This window comes from Anarrhichthys ocellatus, unplaced genomic scaffold, assembly GCF_004355925.1.
Source record: "Anarrhichthys ocellatus isolate YVR2014 unplaced genomic scaffold, GSC_Weel_1.0 scaffold56, whole genome shotgun sequence".
NCBI lineage: Eukaryota > Metazoa > Chordata > Actinopteri > Perciformes > Anarhichadidae > Anarrhichthys > Anarrhichthys ocellatus.
Genome location: NW_022280086.1, coordinates 856,478 through 876,132, shown reverse-complemented (window position 1 = coordinate 876,132; position 19,655 = coordinate 856,478). Strand labels below are relative to the sequence as shown.

Here is a 19,655-nt window from a genome sequence, read left to right as displayed (position 1 = left end):
ACGCACCGACAAGTCAGGGTTTGACTGCTGAAATAAGAACGGTGACGGCGAAAATATCCTAAAACTTTAACACGTCCCGCAAACAAGTTAGCATACCAAGCTAATATCAACACGTCACCTGTGGACCAAAATGACAGAGAGACTCAAAGAAGGGCACAAAGGGAGGGATAATGAGGACGTTTGTGGTCACCCCTTCCTGAGACCTTCAGAGAGAGTTCAAACCCAAAGAAAATGTCAACAAACAAGAGAACGATATCTAACGCCGACATTCTCAGCGCCATATTCTAGCAGGAATGCTTAAATGTGTTTGAACAGCGAATAAGTAAAAACACAACAGACATTAGCAACGGTAAATGGTTTGGGTTACAAGCAAAGGAAACTGCGGACAGAGTGAAAACACTGGATAAGCCCACGAGAGACCTAAGAGAGAAAACTGCGGTCAAGTCAGCGCCTACTTTGTTTTGCGGTGCGTGCATATACTATGCATTACGGTACGTGCGTGTCCCAAGAGGATATACACTCGGCATTACGGAGCGTGTATATACTATGCATTACGGTAAAAGCGTGTAAGAACTGACTTCAAAATAAGAGCAAAGTTCCGGTGAACATTCAGTCAGTCTGTCAATAATAAATAAATAAGTAAACAAATAAATAAATGGGAAATAATAGATAAAATGATTGATACCTCAAATAATAATTACTGCAAACTGGATTTCAGAAAAAATGTAATTCCAATTGTGTGAATATTTAATCAAACTTCTTAAAGAATAATTTCCAATGACCGATCTGACTTCACAATGACAGTACATCCCCTCAAATTCAGTAAAGACATCAGAATGTCCTGATATTCTGAGTGACACCGATTGTCTTCCATCATTCTGAGGTGAAATTAGTCTGTGACACAGGGCAGCTCAAATGAGATATACAGTACACTCACGTTGTGTATGTCATGCACACCCAACACCGTATATACAGTCACTAAAGTATATACTGTGTGTATACACTAACGATTCTGAACTTGGACACAGTGTACATATGAATACATTAACACTATCAGCTCCACTGCATTCGTGGACTGTATGTAAAACGTGTCATCTTATTCATGAACCAATATCTGACACAACAGAATCCTAATTAGCATGAGATCTCCTCTGAAGCCCTACACAATGCTCAAAACGGTGGCAATGTGAGTCATAGAAGACAACAGAAAGAAATGTTAAGTTGTAAATGTTTTAATGATGTAAAAAAAATTGACTTTTATTTCGATACAAAACTGAATGATGTGAATTGCAGGTTGTAGTATAGATACATATATGAATTCTTATTAAAGGGAAAATAGTAAACAAACTGCCCAAAGCATTAAAGATGACAGATAAGAAGATGGATATTAGTGGACAAATACTACGAGAGATTTTATTTTATTTTTCTTAGTGTGCATAATAGTGAGTTAATCTTTCCTTAATAAGCAGGGAGGAGGGGCCTTGAAGATGTGAAGTGGACTCATGTCTGTTCTATCTCACCACCAATACAAGAACACACATCACGTAAACGTCCACCACCACAGGCCCCAGACGTCTGGCCTGAATGTGGCTCCGACACAAACAGCTGGCCGTGTCTGTGTGTGTGAAGCTGGGGAGGACTGCTGGCTGCTCATCCCTGTTGCTGCAATAGTGACCTCCAGCGGTGGATTGGGGCTACTGCTCAGTTGGGGTGGATCTTACAGAGGTGGCACGTCTGTTAGTTAGACTGCAGTCCAGAGTCCAAATATGACAAATGGGGAAAAAGAACAAACACACCCTGTATACCTGCTACTCTAGGCCCAGTATTGCTGCTATGCAGAAGAGGGCTAGGCCATCTTTAGGCTCCTGTGAGATTGTAATGGAGATAATATAGAACTCTCTAATGTGATATGATAGGGAACATAGAAGATTACACACCTTCAAGACCAAAAGAACAGTGCTTTCCATCACTGCAAGACAAAAGAACCTCAAGTCAAGGTCCACTTATTAGCTTTTTCCAGAAATTTCAACCTCAAATCACTGCCTTCATTGGTGAATAAAGCTTGCTCAGATGTCAGGAAGATGGCTTAGTTGTCATCATGTGACCTCAGAACAAAACTTCAGTCACAGGATAACAGTATGTGGTGAACAGGGACCCCCAGAAGCCTCCAGAGGGACTCCCTTATGTAGCTGGACTTTCAGCCCTTGAGGAGATGGGAGTGGTGTATGACACCACCATGATGTCACACTACATCAGTGACACAGCAGGAGGCCTGGATGACCCCCAGATCATTCACACCCGACACATCCCTGTACTGAAGGTCCACATTTATGTCACCTGATGACAACTGAACCATCGCCATGGAGTCCAACCATCATGCGATGAAGACCATGAGATGCAGTTGAACGCTCAAGAAAAAGCAAACCTGGAGATTATTTTGTATATATAATTTTCACCACTTGATTTCTGGGAACAAACATTATTATACATGTATCCCTTATTAAGACACTGATGATGTAGATGTAACAACCACATGAATGGATACAAATAAAAAGACATAGTACCAGAATGCAGTCCACCTATCACCAAAACAATGAACATCCAGAGATGCAAATGCAGAAACGAGCTCTGCTGTCATGAATACTGCACTGCCAGGTTGAAAATTGACTGCAGCCTTGAATTAGACTCTTTCTCATCCAGCTAGTGTAGGCGGTGCATGGCCGAGTGACCAGGGGTTCTCTACTGAGGTCTGATCAGGCCTGTGTATTCAACATTCTCTCACAACATGGCACCACAAGTGGAAAGATGGGGTTGAGGCACTAAAAGAAATACAGCAGCTTTGGAAGTCCTTTCCTAATTGTGCAGCGGGGGTCTGCTGCCCCCTGCAGGAAGACATGCAGCATGACAGCACATTATGTCAAGGCTCGCCTTTGGGCGTGCTACATTTCGTGAGCAAGTTAAAATGTTTGACATGTCCATTTTAAAGACATGGTATTGCAAATAATTGTTTGCGTGAGTTTTTTTTCACACAGTCTAACACAGTCAGCTCTGTGGTGATGATGTCATCATTCAGCACAGAGGTGGCATCCTTTCTAACAACAGTTTGGTCATTTTTATTCCATCTCTCCGGTACACAGGGCTACAGTACTTCCTGTTTCTCCTCCAAACTGTTCCTGACACCTCTCCCTTTATATCCTCTTATTAAAATAAACGACTACACTGATTTAAAAGTTGCTTTTGGCAAAAGTGCAAATGAAACCATTTGGAAAGAAAATTATGCACCTTATCTCTGTCTCTCTGTGTGTCTCTCTCTGTCTCTCTCTCTCTCTGTCTCTCTCTCTCTCTCTGTGTCTGTCTCCCGCCCTTTCTCTCTCTCTGTCTCTCTCTCTCTCTCTGTGTCTGTCTCCCGCCCTCTCTCTCTCTCTTACACAGACACACACACACACACACACACACTCCTTTTTGGATGAGCTGTAGAGGGATAAGGATTTGGTGTCCATGGTAACAGTGCTTAGAGGAGGACACAGGGACAGCCCCCCCTTTTCTGTTTCCTTGTGTGATGAGTTGGAGGAGGAGGACTCTCCATCTCCTGAAACCGTCTGTGGATGAAGAAGAGTAGAAACGGAAAGAGAGGAGTGAATCATTCCTGGTCCCACGTGTGCACATTACACTGTGTCATGTGACTGTTGGTAACCCAAAGGTCTGACTAGAGATTCTTGGTAGTGAGACCAAACAGCCACTAACAAGCTTTTAAAGGGAATGTGAGAGTGCTTTACACTCTGAGTGCTTTAATTCAGGTTATGCCCCAAAACACACCAGTGATTGACTAAAGAGTAACTGCACACTTACTTCATTTGTGGTCTGATTAACAGTAAATGTATCACAGTCAGTGCCCCATGCCTCGTATCTAAGCTGCTGTAGCTGTTAATTATCTGTTCAAATGAAGTGAAATAAACAAGGACTGTACCTGATAATTTGCACCAGCTCCAAGAAGACTTCATCCACGTTGTAGCGATTCTTGGCTGAAGCCTCCATATAGTGGATCCTGTTCTCTCTGGCGAACGCCTCAGCGTTCTCCCTGGAGATCTGCAGACAAAGCAAAGATCCTCCACTGTCACCTCATCCTCATTACACTTTCCACTCACTTCAGTCAAGAGCCACCGGTCCATTACTGTACTGTGAGGAGATCAGCCCACAGAGAGTCAAACCTTCATATTAATCTCTATCAACAGATGCTACTTTCATATTCAGACTCTGTCTGCAACGAGACAAGATTTTGATATCAGAAGTGCTCTGGTTTCCACTTGTAGTCCGAGTAGTGTTGACCAATCACGTTGGAGCAGGCTTCGGTTGAAGGCAGGTAAAGAGTCTGTGTGGAGAGCCAATGAGGAGGAAGACATATGCCGGGAACCCACCTGCTACCGTGGTCATGACGATGATTCAGATTTGTGTTGGTTTTAATTTAGCTTGTAAACTGGCTACTTCCAAAATGGTACAAGCCTTCTCTCAGCTTCAACTCCAGTCTCACATCTTGAGCTGTAATTGGGACTGAGAACAATGAGACATGCCGTCTTGGCCCAGATCTCCACTCGCTACACTGGAACCTCAGGAATAGATCAGAGATGATGGTTCACAGTGTGCTTTCATAGAGGAGGTTGTCCAGGCTTTGCTTCCTTCTACAAAAACAAAATAGCTAAATAAAGGGAAAAGATCGATTGGTGTCGGAAATACATTTCCAGTTAAATCATAAGATACATTTGACATTCATTTGCATAGGTCCTTTTTAGTGTGTTTTGTTTTCGGGCCCTAACAGTTCACAGCTGTGTTTGAACTTTGCCATCGAGTGAGTTGCTCCTCCTTTAAATGAGGCGTTCATATTAGTTTGTCTAATATCTGAGGTCACTTTTGACCCATAAACCTGAAGTTTCACAAATTCCCTGATATTGATATTTCCAAACCCTGGATGAGAACTGATCAAATTCCTTCTGGAGCATATCTGTCTACACTCCACTACATTCCAGGAGCATTGGGAAAACTAAGTGATCCCTTACAGATCCATGAGGGCCTTACTCACCACTCTGTGCTGCTCCAGGTCCGCCTTGTTTCCAACCAGCACCATGGGGAAGTCGTCTCGGTCCTTGACTCTCAGGATCTGAGTGTGGAATTTCTGGACCTCATGGTAGCTGTCGGCGGACAGAGGGAAATAATTAGCAATCACAGTACCAACAAACATAGATTCATATGGATTCTGATTTTCAGAAAAGAATGTGCCATGCACAGGAGATGGACACAATAATAACCAATCTCCGCTCATCTCTTTTAAGCACAGCAGAAAACATCTGGAGTTATTAGTAATACAACAAAATGTGGTTCCAGTGTTAAAGAGTGTCTGAGTATGTTCATTACAGAAGTCACAACTGTAAACTCTTATAATCCACATATACTGGATGCATTGAGACAAACAGACATGTTACCACTAGAGAAATCAAGCTAACATAAACATAGCCATGATGAACACTTGTTGTAAGGCACATTGGTCACAGTGCTATAGTCATTTGATTTGTCAGGTTTGTGTAGATGAATATCTGTGCTGCTTTTCACATTCATTTATGAATTGCTAACCAAAGAGCATGGAGTCTAATAAGTGACAGACCCTGTTAATACAGCCGACTGCACTAGAGTGCATTTAGCTATGAGACTGCAGAACAGTGCAGAACAGGGGTCGACTCAATCATAAACACCTGTAATATCTAATATCACCTGATACCAGCAACACTTACCATAGTCTCACATACATGTATTCAGTGCATGTGCGCTATGTGCGTTTGCTGGAATGGAATGCATGTGTTGTACAGGTACCCGTGACACTGAGTCCACTTCCTGTCCCTGTCTAAATAACAGCTGGACAGAGTCCTCACATCAGTCTCACTTCCTCTGTAGCACCAGACGGACGGTGATTGGCAGCATCACTCTGCTACACTGACTGACCATTCTGAGGTTCTGATAATGCTACAATCATCCATCTGTTAGGAAGCTCTAGAGTCTACACACACACACACACACATTACCTGCCCCGGTCGTTGAGTGCAAACACCAATAAGAAGCCTTCTCCTGAGCGCATGTACTGCTCCCTCATCGCTCCAAACTCCTCCTGACCTGCTGTGTCCAAGACTGAAACACACACACACACACACACGTTATATACTCACGACACAGCATTGCTACAACAGCCAGAGCATGCTGCATGTTATATGATCCATTTCTATCGGTGGGCTCAGTTCTAAGAGTGTTGGGAGTGAGAGCACAGTAATCCTCTCTTGTTGTATCATTAGCATCATGCTACAGAGCTTAGCATCTCTGAAGACCTGTCAGAAACACACAAGGTGCTTTCACAACACTCACTGCTGCTCTGTGGGTATTTCCACAATCTGCTTCTAAAAACAGATTCTGTCTACTGCACAATCGCATTCTTGAATTGCTCTACAAGTTGCAACTCTATCTACTAACCCTTGGACGATTGCCAGAAATGGCTTATGTCCTTGCTTATATTGTAAACGCAACAATGGAAAGAAACATTGATAATAAAACCTTTACATTTTGGTTCGTGGATTAAATATTTGATATTCATCTAGATAGATAGAGGAATCTAGAGTATTTTTAACAACCTTTCGTTTGTTAGACTTCCAGACAAACGATGGCTCAGCTGTGTGACTCAAACGTGAGGCTACATGAGACTGAGAGGCACAAAGTGGGTCTGAGGAAGCCCATGTTCCAGTAGAGAGCTCTGACAGAGCCGGTAACTAGTCATGATATGCTGGTTAACACCACCCACAGCACACACTGCAACATCTGTGTACACAAACACTAAAGTATATAACAAGTGCTCCCAACGTCAAATCAAATATAAGGGCCTTTAGATATGATGACGTCCGACTACTTCTGTTCACCCAACAAGCTTCAATTTCTGCCAAACTGTACCATTTGATCTCCAGTGATGTTTAAGGGTGGCAATATAAATCTACAGTGCTGTAAACCAGTCCATCTGTATACATCTGATGATTCACATATCACTGTGTGGTGAAACAGTGTGACCCAACACACTGCAGCCTGGCGCTGTGCAGTAACACTGGCCAAGTACAAGTCCTAACAAGGGAATGAAACATCCAGAGAGCAAACACACTGTCATCTCACATCGCCGTGCAACACACCCTCTGCTTTCAGACAAACAGTGAGCACAATGAATTCATATCCGGTGTGACGGAGCCTTACTGTCCAGCCGGGTCTCCTTTCCATCCACTGTACAGATCTTGGTGTAGGAGTCTTCGATGGTGGGGTCGTAGTCCGACACAAAGTAGGACTGTGGGACACAATCAATGTTAAACAAACTGCTGCTGAGGGCACAGCTCACACAGTAGACGATATTTCTTCAATACAGTGTCTCCCAACAAACACCTGGCTCCATCTGGAGTGTCCGTTAGCGAGCGGCCATTTGTTACTGCTGATGGTCGGAAAAAGATGCTGTACATGCATTCAGTAGTGCTACACATATGACTATTCCAGTAAAGAGATTTGTTTCTGTAACCAGAAATAGGACATTTACAATTACTCAAGTAGTGGAAGGACAATTAAGTACACTTTTGAGCAACTTGTCCTTTCCCGGAGTATTTCCATTTCAACTCCACTACATTTACCTGATGGCTATGGTTACTAGAGACTCTACAGGTGTTACACACAGTGTGGTATTGTTAGGATCTGAATACTACTCCCACTTCTGCATGTACTAGAACGACAGTTTACTGCAGTTTCCAAAACAGAGTTGTACCTGTAGCTTCATATGTAACTTATGTTAATGTTGGCTTGTGTTAGCTTGCATCTGCCACAGTCACTGGGTAACAGTGGCTTTCTGAACAATGGCGCCACATGTATAAATGTAGTCAGCAGCAACATAAAGTAGAACATGTGAAGTCAGTTCCCAAAACCTAAAGAAATACTGAGATGGTCCTTAAACTGAACCCACATGGTCAGCTGGGTAGTTAGCCAATTGAAGCAAGTGTGTTGCTGCTGAAAAACAGCTCACACATTAAGAACTAAACGCTGTGGTCATCAGGTCATGACTCAGCTCATAAAGACACGGCACACAGCTGTGTGGAGGCAATGCCACCAGCCAATCACACATGAGGGAAATCTGTGATCTTTTTTTTTACATTCAAGTGCGAAGTGAGAGATTTGACATGTGTTGAGCAGCAGGTTCAGCTGTTCTGAGAACAGTTAAAGACTCCCTCACAATGAACATCATGTCTGCATTCTGCACTGTTACTGTGTAGTTACACACATGTAGCATAACTGTGAGGAAATCAAAGCCCATATGATGTTCACTGTGACGTGCAAGTTTCAAGTAGCTTTTCATATGAATAATGTAAATAGGAAGCAGTGTTCAACATCTAACATGCTGTTAAATAGAGCAGAGATGGAGGGAAGGCCTAGCCATGCTGCTGCTCCCTGTTTGAGAGGCTGTATAAATCACTTACCACTACTTCATAGATCAGTAATAACCAATAATCAGGTTAAGATAAATCCTCCTAACACTTTGCGTTGCCTTTTGAGCTCTTTGGTTCATCAGGACAACCGTGTGACCTCTCACCTTATGAATGTATTTATTAATCAATGTTCACATGTTCAATTCAAGACTGGATCGTTGTGATCGATACTTCATGTTCCTACAGTACGACCTGATCACTGTGGCTCCTGTAGACATTAACATGACTATTAATGAATCACCAGCCGGAGAGTTTTCATAACCCTGCAAAATATGTTTCTCATGAACAGCCAGTGATGTATAGAGCGTCAGTGAGTGATCTATACAATAATAAAGTCATACAACTGTGGCTCTATAGTACAGTAATAACACAGTAATAACACAGATGTAGTAGAGAGACCGTACATGGATGAACTGGAGTACAGTAATAACACAGTAATAACACAGATGTAATAGAGAGGCCATACATGGATGAACTGGAGTACAGTAATAACACAGATGTAGTAGAGAGGCCGTACATGGATGAACTGGAGTACAGTAATAACACAGTAATAACACAGGTGTAGTAGAGAGACCATACCTGGATGAACTGGATGGTCAGTGCGCTCTTCCCCACCCCTCCTCCTCCCACCACCACCAGTTTGAATCGTTCCTCTTCTCCACTCATACTGGTTTGGAACTGGGATTCTTACGGATCAAAAACCTCCCAGGGCCTGAGCTAAAGCCAACCCGAGCCTCGACAAAAGCCAAAGTAAAGTAGTCAAGCAGATCCGCCGGTTTACGTCGATGTTAGCAGAAGACACCAGCACGGACGATTTGATCGGTGCAGCTTCAAACGGAAACTTTACTCATTTTTTCTACAACGAGGTCTTCGAAACACAACCAGACCTGACGACCAAAGTCCCGCCGGAGCTCCGCTGTCCATCCGCCAAAGCAACAAGTAAAGAGTCCAGCAGCAGCGTGTGTCTCTGGGGCTTCTCTTCTCTTCTTTCTGCTCTCTTCTCCTCGGCCTCCGGGCAGCTTGTGGGGGCGGAACTGCTTCCTCTTTTCTTTTTCCTCAAGAAACTACAGCAGCTCGCGCACTAATGTTCTAACTCTAGATAGACACACACACACACACACACAGGTCGATGTATCGGTGTGTCACAAAAGACACGATGGAGCACCAACGTTACACACACTTCAGCTTTCTCTCATTAATACTGAAACCGAGCAGAACCAATTCCACTTTCATGTGTCCGTGTCCTTATTTGGTCATCTGGAGGGGCCTACCGTTACCTTTCCGTGACATCATGTAAAACCTACTGGCCCGCGCAAGATGTAAAAGCAGCACGAGGTTGGAAGTATTTCACTGCACTTATGGTTATCAATAATTATATTTAATTTGTTATTAAACAGACGTTGCCTCGTTGATTAACAATAAGAATAAAGTTCACAACAGTCGGTTAACAAGACGACAACTTCTTCATGGTAAACTTAAAATGGATTCTTCTGTCATCTCCTATCCCTCTCGAGCACGACGCCATTGTGTTTCAGTCCACATGTGGAATGTGAGCCCTCAGGCAGCAGCACATACCTCACCTTTCTACGTGGACACGTGACCCACACAATCTAATCCAGTCCCAGTTCACCTGGAGCCCATAAAACATGGAGGCACAGTGAGATCCACATCCAATAAATACACAATACATACATACATTTGATTACTAAATTAATGTTGCCATTCTGATCGATATTGATACTTCACTTTTTGACATATTGTGATGAAACGTGTTTTGTTATGGCTGATAATAAAAATAAGAGTTTAATACACTGCACGAGTCATAGAAAGTATTACCAAATATTCACATCCAACATTTTCATTTTTAGTTTTATATACCAGCTGTCATTGAGGAATCCGTTTAGCACAGATTCATGTTATTGCCTCATTAACCTGCTGTCAGTGCCTTCTGCCCTCCAATACAACCCTGAAACAAACACTTATGGGAATCACTTTCATTCCTAAATGAAATAAGATACTCAAAAATGAAATTCACAGACAAACCTGCAGCTGCACTGCGCCTGTTAAACTACTGAACAAAGCATTGAACCTAAATGCTGACCCCTGGTGTACAGTATCCCTCTGCTGCAATATCATGTGGGTTATTGGTTTGCGTCGTTGTCATCAGATTCAAGTTAACACCAATTCATTCAGGAAGATGTACAATGTACGCACAATATCAGCTACAATAATGGAAGTACTACACTTAGACAGGAACCCTTCTTCCAGGGCCACTCGATGGAGGTAATGAAGGAGGATCCACCATAAGGCCCTCACTGCAGGTGACATCGTGCTTTAGTGATACATATCCCCAAACACATTCTCAATGAAATGAGTAAGAACCACTCACAGTAAGTGTGGCGCTGATGGGCCCTTGGGGTTTTAGTTACTCATTTTGATAGCACGCCCTTGATTAGTGTCTAAAATACAGAATTACACAAATTTTACAGAGGAGATGGACCACCGTGCTTTTAACAGGCATTAGGCCCATTATAGAGCCATTACTACACGTGCTACAACTACTTCATTATTTTGCACTTCTGCAAAATGTATTGACCTAGCGATTTAATAGCGATGTATAAATCAATGTTAAGATCTTTGTTATCTAAACTGATGAATGGTTGGTTATCTAGTTTTGGTAAGCAGACCTTGTTCAGATGTGTTTATCATATGAAGAAGCTGACATTGTCTCCATGAGATATAATCAATGAGCATCTTTTCCCATATTAGTAGCAGATCATGTCTTCCAATTCCTCACAGTGGTTTTCATGACAATGGTTAGGAGAATAATCATGATTCTAATACACAGAGATGGGGACAATGGGATGGAGCAGCTCAGTCTTTGAGAGGAATGCTTGATTATGTTCCACCAGAAGAAAGCAAAACATTTAGAAGGGAAATATTGTGAGAAATGCAGCTCTCAGAGAAGATAATGTCCTAATGTGGCCTCCTGTGCACCAAGTATTTGTTTAAGCTGTTAAATACCGGGGTTATCAGAGTGATGAGACCTAAAAACCAGATGGCAATGTTGAGAAGCGCCGCTCAAAACCACTGAGGAAAAAAGCAATAAGACACGGTTGAAATGTCATCTTTAATAATCAGTAAATACATCTTGAACCATTGTGCGAGAAATCTTACGGAATCTTACAAATGTCCAGATAAGCTGACAACTGTCAATGTGTAATAAACAAGATGCATTTGTGTGGGTTTATTGTGTATTGTAAGTATAGTTCTTAAATTCAGCTCTGCAATACATAAATAAATAAATACATAAATAGAAGACCTCCTGTATGTATGACCCACATAGTGTGGTTTATTTCAATTTGACAAACATGCACAGACACAAACAGCCTCCTTCATTCCAGCCCCCTCAGCACCTGTACGGCAGTGCAGGCTGGACAAACACCCCTCCCAGCAGCACCCTCTCCCCCCAGCCCAGCAGCTTGTTGAGAGTGACGCTGAAGGGCGACAGCAGGCCCTGCTCCTTTACCTCTGCTGTGCTGCACTTGCTGTGGGGGGGGCTCTGCTCCCGGCAGGTGTCCTCTGTCTGCCTGTGGCAGCCAGTGTTACTCTGTGTCTTTGCCTCAGGCTTTTCTCCCGTCTCCCTACTGTGGGCGGTTTTGGGCGTGGCCGTGCCTCTTGCTCGCTGCCTGCTGCTTGCTAAGGAGGTAGGGCAGATTTCCACAGGGGTCAAAAAGAGGGTGAGACTTTTTCGTTTCTCTAACAGAGAAGCAGAGCCTGCTGGGAGGTGCAGTTGAGCAGGCTTTGCTGCTGGTCTGACCGGCTCACAGGGGCTTGAAGCTGGAACCTCACATAGCATCTGGACTTGCTGCTGGACTTGATTAAGAGTCAAATGAAGAGTCTGAAGTTTCCCTGAAACCTGCTGGTTCCCATTCCCATCTAAATGTGAGTGTCTTTGCTGTGTTGTGCTGTCTGTGTGGTAGGAATTCTCTCTCTGTGTCTGCTTGATCTCTGCTGAGTCGCTGGTCACACTGTCGGCCTGAGTATTCAAGTTGCGACTGATGTGCGCTTGGTTAACGCCGTCATTGATGGATGGCAGATGATTGTGCAGCTGCTGCATGAGGAGGTCGCCACCAGAGTCCTTCTGGCTCAGAGTGCCCTGGAAGTGCTGCAGCTGACCCAGGAAGTTGAAGTTTGGGGAAATAGAGGGCCGGCGCTCTTTCACAAACCTTACAAGGGGACAGACAGGATGTGGGTTAGGGCTATTCTTCAACAGCTCACGCAGCTCTGGTTGGTGTTCCACACTTTGACATGACACAAACAAATAGACAGAACAATTACAACCACACTATGCAACATGTAGAAAAGAAAAATAGGTAATGACACTTGTTTGAAGTTGAGTGGAATAGGTATATTGGTGTTGGCAAGTGTTCGTATTCTTTGTTATCTAAACTGATGAATGGTTGGTTATCTAGTTTTGGTAAGCAGACCTTGTTCAGATGTGTTTATCATATGAAGAAGCTGACATTGTCTCCATGAGATATAATCAATGAGCATCTTTTCCCATATTAGTAGCAGATCATGTCTTCCAATTCCTCACAGTGGTTTTCATGACAATGGTTAGGACAATAATCATGATTCTAATCATGATTATTGTCCTCACAGAGATGGGGACAATGGGATGGAGCAGCTCAGTCTTTGAGAGGAATGCTTGATTATGTTCCACCAGAAACAGGCCAAATCCACAAGTCGTGGAATTAGTCATCTGTGGTTTTAAGAGTACACTGAACATACTGGTGAGTCACTTTATTCCATTTTGTACATACTTTGTTGTGTGAGATGTGAATTCTAAGTATATGGTCATCTCCAACTGGCTAAATGTATTGGTATCTTGTTCATTTTGGCAGTAGGATTTTACCATATTGGAGTGTATTTGCATGGAGAATAATAATAATAATAATAATACATTTTATTTATATAGTGCTTTAAAAGGCACTCAAAGACACTTTACATGGTAAAAACAGAAACAATAAAAACATTTATAATAAGAACAAAATCTATGACATAACAGTAAGAAAGAAAAAAAACACGAAAAGAAAGAAAGAATGTCTGAGGTGTTGGGGCAGGGAGTTCCAGAGGGAGTGGGCAGCAACAAGAACGCCCTGAGTTGTGTTGATATTTTTATAACTCTCCACCAAACTGCCAAATGTGCTACTATTTAAAGCAGGTGTGGTTTTTGATAGTGTAAATGCTCGAGTCAGAAACAGAAAGTTATTTGCAGACTGTTATATTGGTATATGTATTGCCTGGGTGGTTGTAATTCTTCCAGTTAATAATCTACTTTATTTGAGTGGCTATGTAATAGATGTGGAAATGAGATGCATCTAAGCCTCCTTGTTTCCTGCTTTCCTGTAAAGTATCATTTCTCCAGTAGAATTTAGATATAGTTGATTGGTTGAAGTAGAATAGATTAGATTCTCGTAAAAATTGTCATTTTAACTGTTGCAATTCTGCCAATGAGGGGAGTGAAGTAAGGAAGTGCAGTTAAGTTGGAACAAGTGATAGCTTTGGAGAGATGTTGACAGCCAGACATCTAATCTTCACAAAGCTGGAAGAGAAAAAGGTGTGAGGACTGTTCATTCCATTTCTCTTTGTTAGAGGGACAGTTTATGAAGTAATTACTCTAAAGCAACAGCAGCACATCGTCTACGTATCGGGTAATTGTATGTTGTGTTACCAAGCTGAACTACTGGGTTGAGGTTTTGGCAAACAACACAAGCAAGTGCTTCAATGAATATTGGAAATTGAATCTTGATGTCATGACTGTGGCCAAAGAAGATGTAAATAAAGTCATCGTCCAATTCATAAATCTATCAACTAAAAACCTGTTGTAGGGTCGTGAATATGATTTTGTCAAAGGCTTTTCCTGCGTTGAGTGATCAATTCTATGTGGGATGACAGTTATTGTGGCCAGGGCTTTTCTAATGATTTTAATGTCTTTGTTTAGGAGTAATATTGGGTGATAATTAGTCTTTTCCTGGTTTCAGATGGACGTGTATGCTTGCAGTATTCATATATTTTTTTCACTGTTTTTTTCTGCTACCATTCTGAGAAATAAAGGGAAGAGTATTGTTCAAAACAGGCTCCGGTGCCTTAATATTTGGCATTTATTCATCAATGTTCAAGTTCAGTTAGAAAAGAGTTGATGTCACTTACACTCGGATTGTAATTGGATCTGTTTGGTCCTTGCTAGAAATGTTGCTGTTTTGTTACACTATTCAAAGTTATTGTATCTCAGCTTTTGTAAAATGAGCTCAGATGGAATCTGTATTTTCACAGGTCATTTTATTTTCCTGCGGGATCTTTGGAATGAGCATCTACTTTTTTAAATATTTGTTGTAAATGGTGGTCTAGTTCATTACCTTTTCTTGTGGGAAGAGGAAGAGCTCTGTGCATTTGAGCTTCCTGGGGAATCTTTCAGTTCCATAAAGGATGCCCACTCTTGTTTGATGAATGTGTTTAACTCAGTATTTGTGATGTGTTCAAACGCCATCTACTGACTGGTCGATGGAGGTAATTGTCATTTAATTTGAAATACTGGAACGTGGTCACTGATAACAATGAGATGGTTGTTTTGTATCAGTGATCTGTGGTATCAATGAATTACTGGTAAGAAAGAAATCTATACAGGAATAGAAATGGTGCGTGTGTGAGAAATATGTAAATTCCTTTTTCTCTGGATGTTTTATGAGCCAACCATCACAGAGGCTAAAGTGATTCACGTGTTCGATTGTGTTTGAAGCCTGTGAAAGCTGAGATCTGCCAGTATAATTTGACTTGTGCTGTCAGACTTAATGACGTATTAAGTATAATAATAATGATATATGAAGGTAGCCACCTAGCATTACATTAGTTAGTGAAAAATAAATAAAAGTAGCAAGTGTTCAGTTAGCATTGAAAAGGGAAAACTATGGCATTGATTACTTGTGTTGGCATGGAAAAAAGGCTCCAATAAAAAAATCAAACTAAAAATTATAAAACTATTTTATTCCACAATATATGTTTTGCATTCTGGTAAGTTTTTCAATGACAATTTTCCAATTTTTCAGTCAGAAAGAACACAGTTGGTGTTTGGGAGTTTCAGGTGAACTTGTGGAAACCACGGTTGTATGCTAAGTGTCACGTAGAGGCTTCCAGAAGATGTGGTATGCAGGTTAAATGTACGCTCTCTACACCAAAGTGGTGACAGAGAGTTGAAACTGAAAACCACTGTCTGACAAAAACTGTCAGTCTAAAAATAAACTGACAGTGAAAAGAAGAGTGACATAAAGAAAAAAATCAGAAGATTGTTATTTAAAAACACATCAGAATACAAACAGTTATTTTGATTGCCTATGTTTTGTTTTTCAGAGCCAATACAACTTTTTCAATGCCAATGATTCCTTTTTCAGTTCAGGTTGTGTTTTCAGCGAAAGAAAAGGTTCAATGCCTGTATTATGTAGCGACTGTCCTGGCTCCAGAAATGTGTTATGCTGCAGGACTGGGTCAATCAGTTGTAACTACGGTGAATTCAAACTGGCTTCAAACGGTACAGCGCTTGACAGACCTTCTTTAATTCTTTTCTCTTATTAAAATACGGCTACTGTTTCGTCAAAATGGAAAATCAAAATCATATTTTCATCAAATTTAATGAAAATCTCGCTCTCTCCGTCTTTCTTTCTTAATCCAACCGGTCGAGGCAGAAGGACGGCCAAGCAGGACCAGGTCCTGCTCCAGCTGTCTACCTGTTAAAGAGCAGTTTCTCTTTGCTACGGCCACTGTGAATACCAGCACAGCTCAGATCCGGCTGCAGTCTGAATGTACCGGTACAGGTATGAAGCCGTACCTGTAGGCGTGGTCCAGGTCCATTCCCAGTCTGTACATGATGTAGGCTACAGCCAGAGCCGGGGAGCGAGAGATTCCTGCTGCACAGTGAACCAGCACGGAGTCACCAGAGGACATGGCTGCATCTGAGCACACAGAGACAGTCAGTTCAACAGCACGGTGAGAAACAAGCAGCAGTTAACCATTGTTCAAATGCACCGGTTACATCAGGCATGTCCAAAGTCCGACCCGCAGGCCAATCACGGCCCGAGGTCAGATTTTATGGCCCGCACCTTCTGTCTTAAAATGCATTATGTATGGCCCGCCAGCACAGTCAAAACAGAATGAATAAATCATACAAATTCAACATGCAATTCCTCTTTTTACCTCATGGTGGCAGCACCACTCTGTAACTGTCTGGCTGTTTGAAATTGGCTCTGACCCTTGACCTGTCATGTTACGGCAAGTAAAAAAAGGAAAGTCGATAACGAGGGCCGCCGCTTCCAGGAGAGGTGGAGATCGCAATATTTTTTTCACCGAAAACCGAAACAACTGTGTCTGCCTAATTAGTCATGAGACTGTTGCCTTGTTTAAGCAATATAATGTAAAGAGACACCACGACACCAAACATGCTAATGCTACAACAAGCTATCAGAGAGCGACCGTGCTAGAAAAGTGAAGCAACTCCAAGATAACTTGGCCACACAGCAGCGGCCCTTTTCACATGAAAACATCATCAAAGTAAGCTACCAAGTGGCTATGTTAATTGCTAAACATGACAAACCTTTTACGGAAGGTAAGTTTATCAAAGACTGTGTTATGAAAATAGCAGAAAACATTTGCCCCAAGAAGAAGACAGAGTTTGCTAATGTTTGCCTGGCTCGTAACACTGAAGCGCCATCATCATAAAATAATGTCAGCAGGGACTGTTGGCCCTTGGGCATTTTCACATTATCAAATCTGGCCCTCTTTGAAAAAAGTTTGGACACCCCTGGGTTACATCAATATCATCCATTTTTGTATATGTGTATATAAGTTCTGTGGGGAAACTGGACTGTTATTTGTATTGGAAATATATGTATTAGAAATTGGAGGACATCAGGTCGTTAAGATGGTGGCTGTTTTTGCTGAATGCTGTAGGAGGGTGAGTGAGGGTGCTGACCGATGAAGTGCAGAGCCTGTGGGATCCAGGGCAGCAGGTCGTCCCACAGGGAGTCATCAATGGGGATGCGAAGGTATCTGGAGTGAGGCAGAAAGGATGGCTGGGGGCTGCAGCGACTCACACTCAGCACATAGGAGATACCCAGAGAGGCCAGCCGGTCCTGCGCGCACACGCACGCGCACACACACACACACACACACACACACACACACGCACACACAATAGAGTGAAATATTGAAATATTTGCACTTTCCATGAAAAGGAAAGCAGACTATATTTTCTCTCTGTGGAGTGTCCAGCCTTATTTAGGATCCTTTGTCTCTTGAGGTCTTTACAGTCAGTCTACTGTCATATTTCAGAAAGACACTTTAGTATTCCTCAATGGTGAAACGTTCAGAAGCAGATACTGTACGTGTTACTCCATCACTCAGATGTTTAATTAGCAGAAGCAGATGTTATATCAGGATCAGTGTCTAAAATGAAAATTCAACTTTCCAACTGTATATAAAGAAGTTCTAATTAGCTCCACCGCGTTTTACACATCACATGCGCATTTGTAATAATCATACAATAATATCATAAAAGCCCACGGACTTTAGCCACCTTGCCCGGACCAGGGAAACCGGGGCACCCTCCCGGAGCCAGACCCAGGAGGGGAGCTCGTAGGCGAGCGTCTGGTGGCCGGGCCTTTGCCCATGGGGCCCGGTCGGGCTCAGCCCGAATAAATACCATGGAGCAGCCACCCTGTGGACCCACCACCCGCAGGGACAAGCATCGGGGTCGGGTGCTATGCAGACCGGGGGCGGGTCGGGCGGGAGGCCTGGGCATGCCGATCGCCGGCGGCATAGACTAGCTCTAGGGACGTGGAACGTCACCTCGCTAGCGGGGAAAGAGCCGGAGCTGGTGCAGGAGGTGGAGCGATACCAGCTAAAAATAGTTGGACTCATCTCCACACACAGCGTTGGCTCTGGAACCAAGCTCCTGGAGAGAGGTTGGACTCTGTCCTTTTCCGGAGTTGCCCAGGGTGAGAGGCGCGGGGCAGGAGTGGGGATACTCGCGAGCCCCCGGCTGAGTGCCGCTGTGTTGGAGTTCTCCCTTGAGAACGAGAGGGTCGCCTCCATGCGCCTACGGGTTGTGGGGAGCAAGGCTCTGACTGTGGTTTGTGCTTATGCACCAAACAGCAGTTCAGAGTATCCAGCCTTCTTGGAGTCGGTGGGAGGGGTCCTGGAAAGGGCGCCGCCTACCGACTCCATAGTTCTCCTGGGGGACTTCAACGCTCACGTGGGCAATGACGGTGAAACCTGGCGGGGGGTGATTGGGAGGAACGGTTTGCCCGATCTGAACCCGAATGGTGTTTCGTTATTGGACTTCTGTGCTTGCCACGGTTTGGCCATAACGAACACTATGTTCGAACATAAGGTGGCTCATAAGTGTACCTGGTACCAGAACACCTTAGGCCGGAGATCAATGATCGACTTTGTAATCGTATCATTTGATTTGCGGCCGTATGTCTTGGACACTCAGGTGAAGAGAGGAGCAGAGCTGTCAACTGATCACCACCTGGTGGTGAGTTGGATCAGATGGCAGGGGAACCGGTTGGAAAGACCCGGCAAACCCAAACGTGTAGTGAGGGTAAACCGGGAACGTCTGGCGGAGGACCCTGTCCGGGAGGTCTTTAACTCCCACCTCCGGAAGAACTTCTCACACATCCCGAGGGAGGTTGGGGACACGGAATCCGAGTGGACCATGTTCAAAGCCTCTATTGTGGACGCGGCCACTAGGAGCTGTGGCCGGAAGGTCATCAGTGCCTGTCGTGGCGGCAACCCGAGAACCCGGTGGTGGACACCGGAGGTGAGGGAAGCCGTCAAGCTGAAGAAGGAGACCTTCAAGGCCTGGTTGGCCCAGGGGTCTCCTGAAGCAGCCGACAGGTACCGGCAGGCCAGAAGGGCTGCAGCTGCGGTGGTCGCGAATGCTAAAACTCGGGCATGGGAGGAGTTTTGGGAGGTCATGGAGAAGGACTTTCAGTTGGCCTCAAGTAGGTTCTGGCAAACCATCCGACGGCTCAGGAAGGGAAAGCAGGGCTTACCCCAGGC

General features: G+C 43.5%; 2 protein-coding genes across 2 annotated transcripts in view; both read right to left on the bottom strand.

Moving 5' to 3' along the window:
* Positions 1–3,393: 3,393 nt before the first annotated feature.
* On the bottom strand, positions 3,394–10,066 carry rras (RAS related). The gene is made up of 6 exons (XM_031871123.1): positions 9,117–10,066; positions 7,270–7,357; positions 6,069–6,171; positions 5,075–5,183; positions 3,968–4,086; positions 3,394–3,599 (listed from the first exon to the last, which is right to left on the bottom strand). The coding sequence occupies exons 1-6, from the start codon at positions 9,201–9,203 to the stop codon at positions 3,512–3,514; spliced, it is 594 nt and encodes a 197-aa protein (XP_031726983.1). The 5' UTR covers positions 9,204–10,066; the 3' UTR covers positions 3,394–3,511.
* A 1,582-nt stretch (positions 10,067–11,648) lies between these two features.
* LOC116396475 (dual specificity protein phosphatase 16) overlaps positions 11,649–19,655 on the bottom strand; it is a 10,260-nt gene continuing 2,253 nt past the window's right edge. The window contains exons 3-5 of the mRNA XM_031871100.1: positions 17,563–17,722; positions 16,423–16,546; positions 11,649–12,766 (exon numbers count right to left, since the gene is read on the bottom strand). Coding sequence (XP_031726960.1) covers positions 11,947–12,766; positions 16,423–16,546; positions 17,563–17,722 — 1,104 coding nt within the window. The 3' untranslated portion in view covers positions 11,649–11,946. The remainder of the gene's footprint in view (positions 12,767–16,422; positions 16,547–17,562; positions 17,723–19,655) is intronic.

Excerpts from the sequence above, each read along its gene's own strand:
- rras (XM_031871123.1), bottom strand. The coding sequence starts at position 9,203 with ATGAGTGGAGAAGAGGAACGATTCAAACTGGTGGTGGTGGGAGGAGGA. Across the intron at positions 7,358-9,116 it reads TGACCATCCAGTTCATCCAG|TCCTACTTTGTGTCGGACTA; the intron begins GTATGGTCTCTC and ends TGTGTCCCACAG. Across the intron at positions 4,087-5,074 it reads ACCTGGAGCAGCACAGAGTG|ATCTCCAGGGAGAACGCTGA; the intron begins GTGAGTAAGGCC and ends CTTTGTCTGCAG.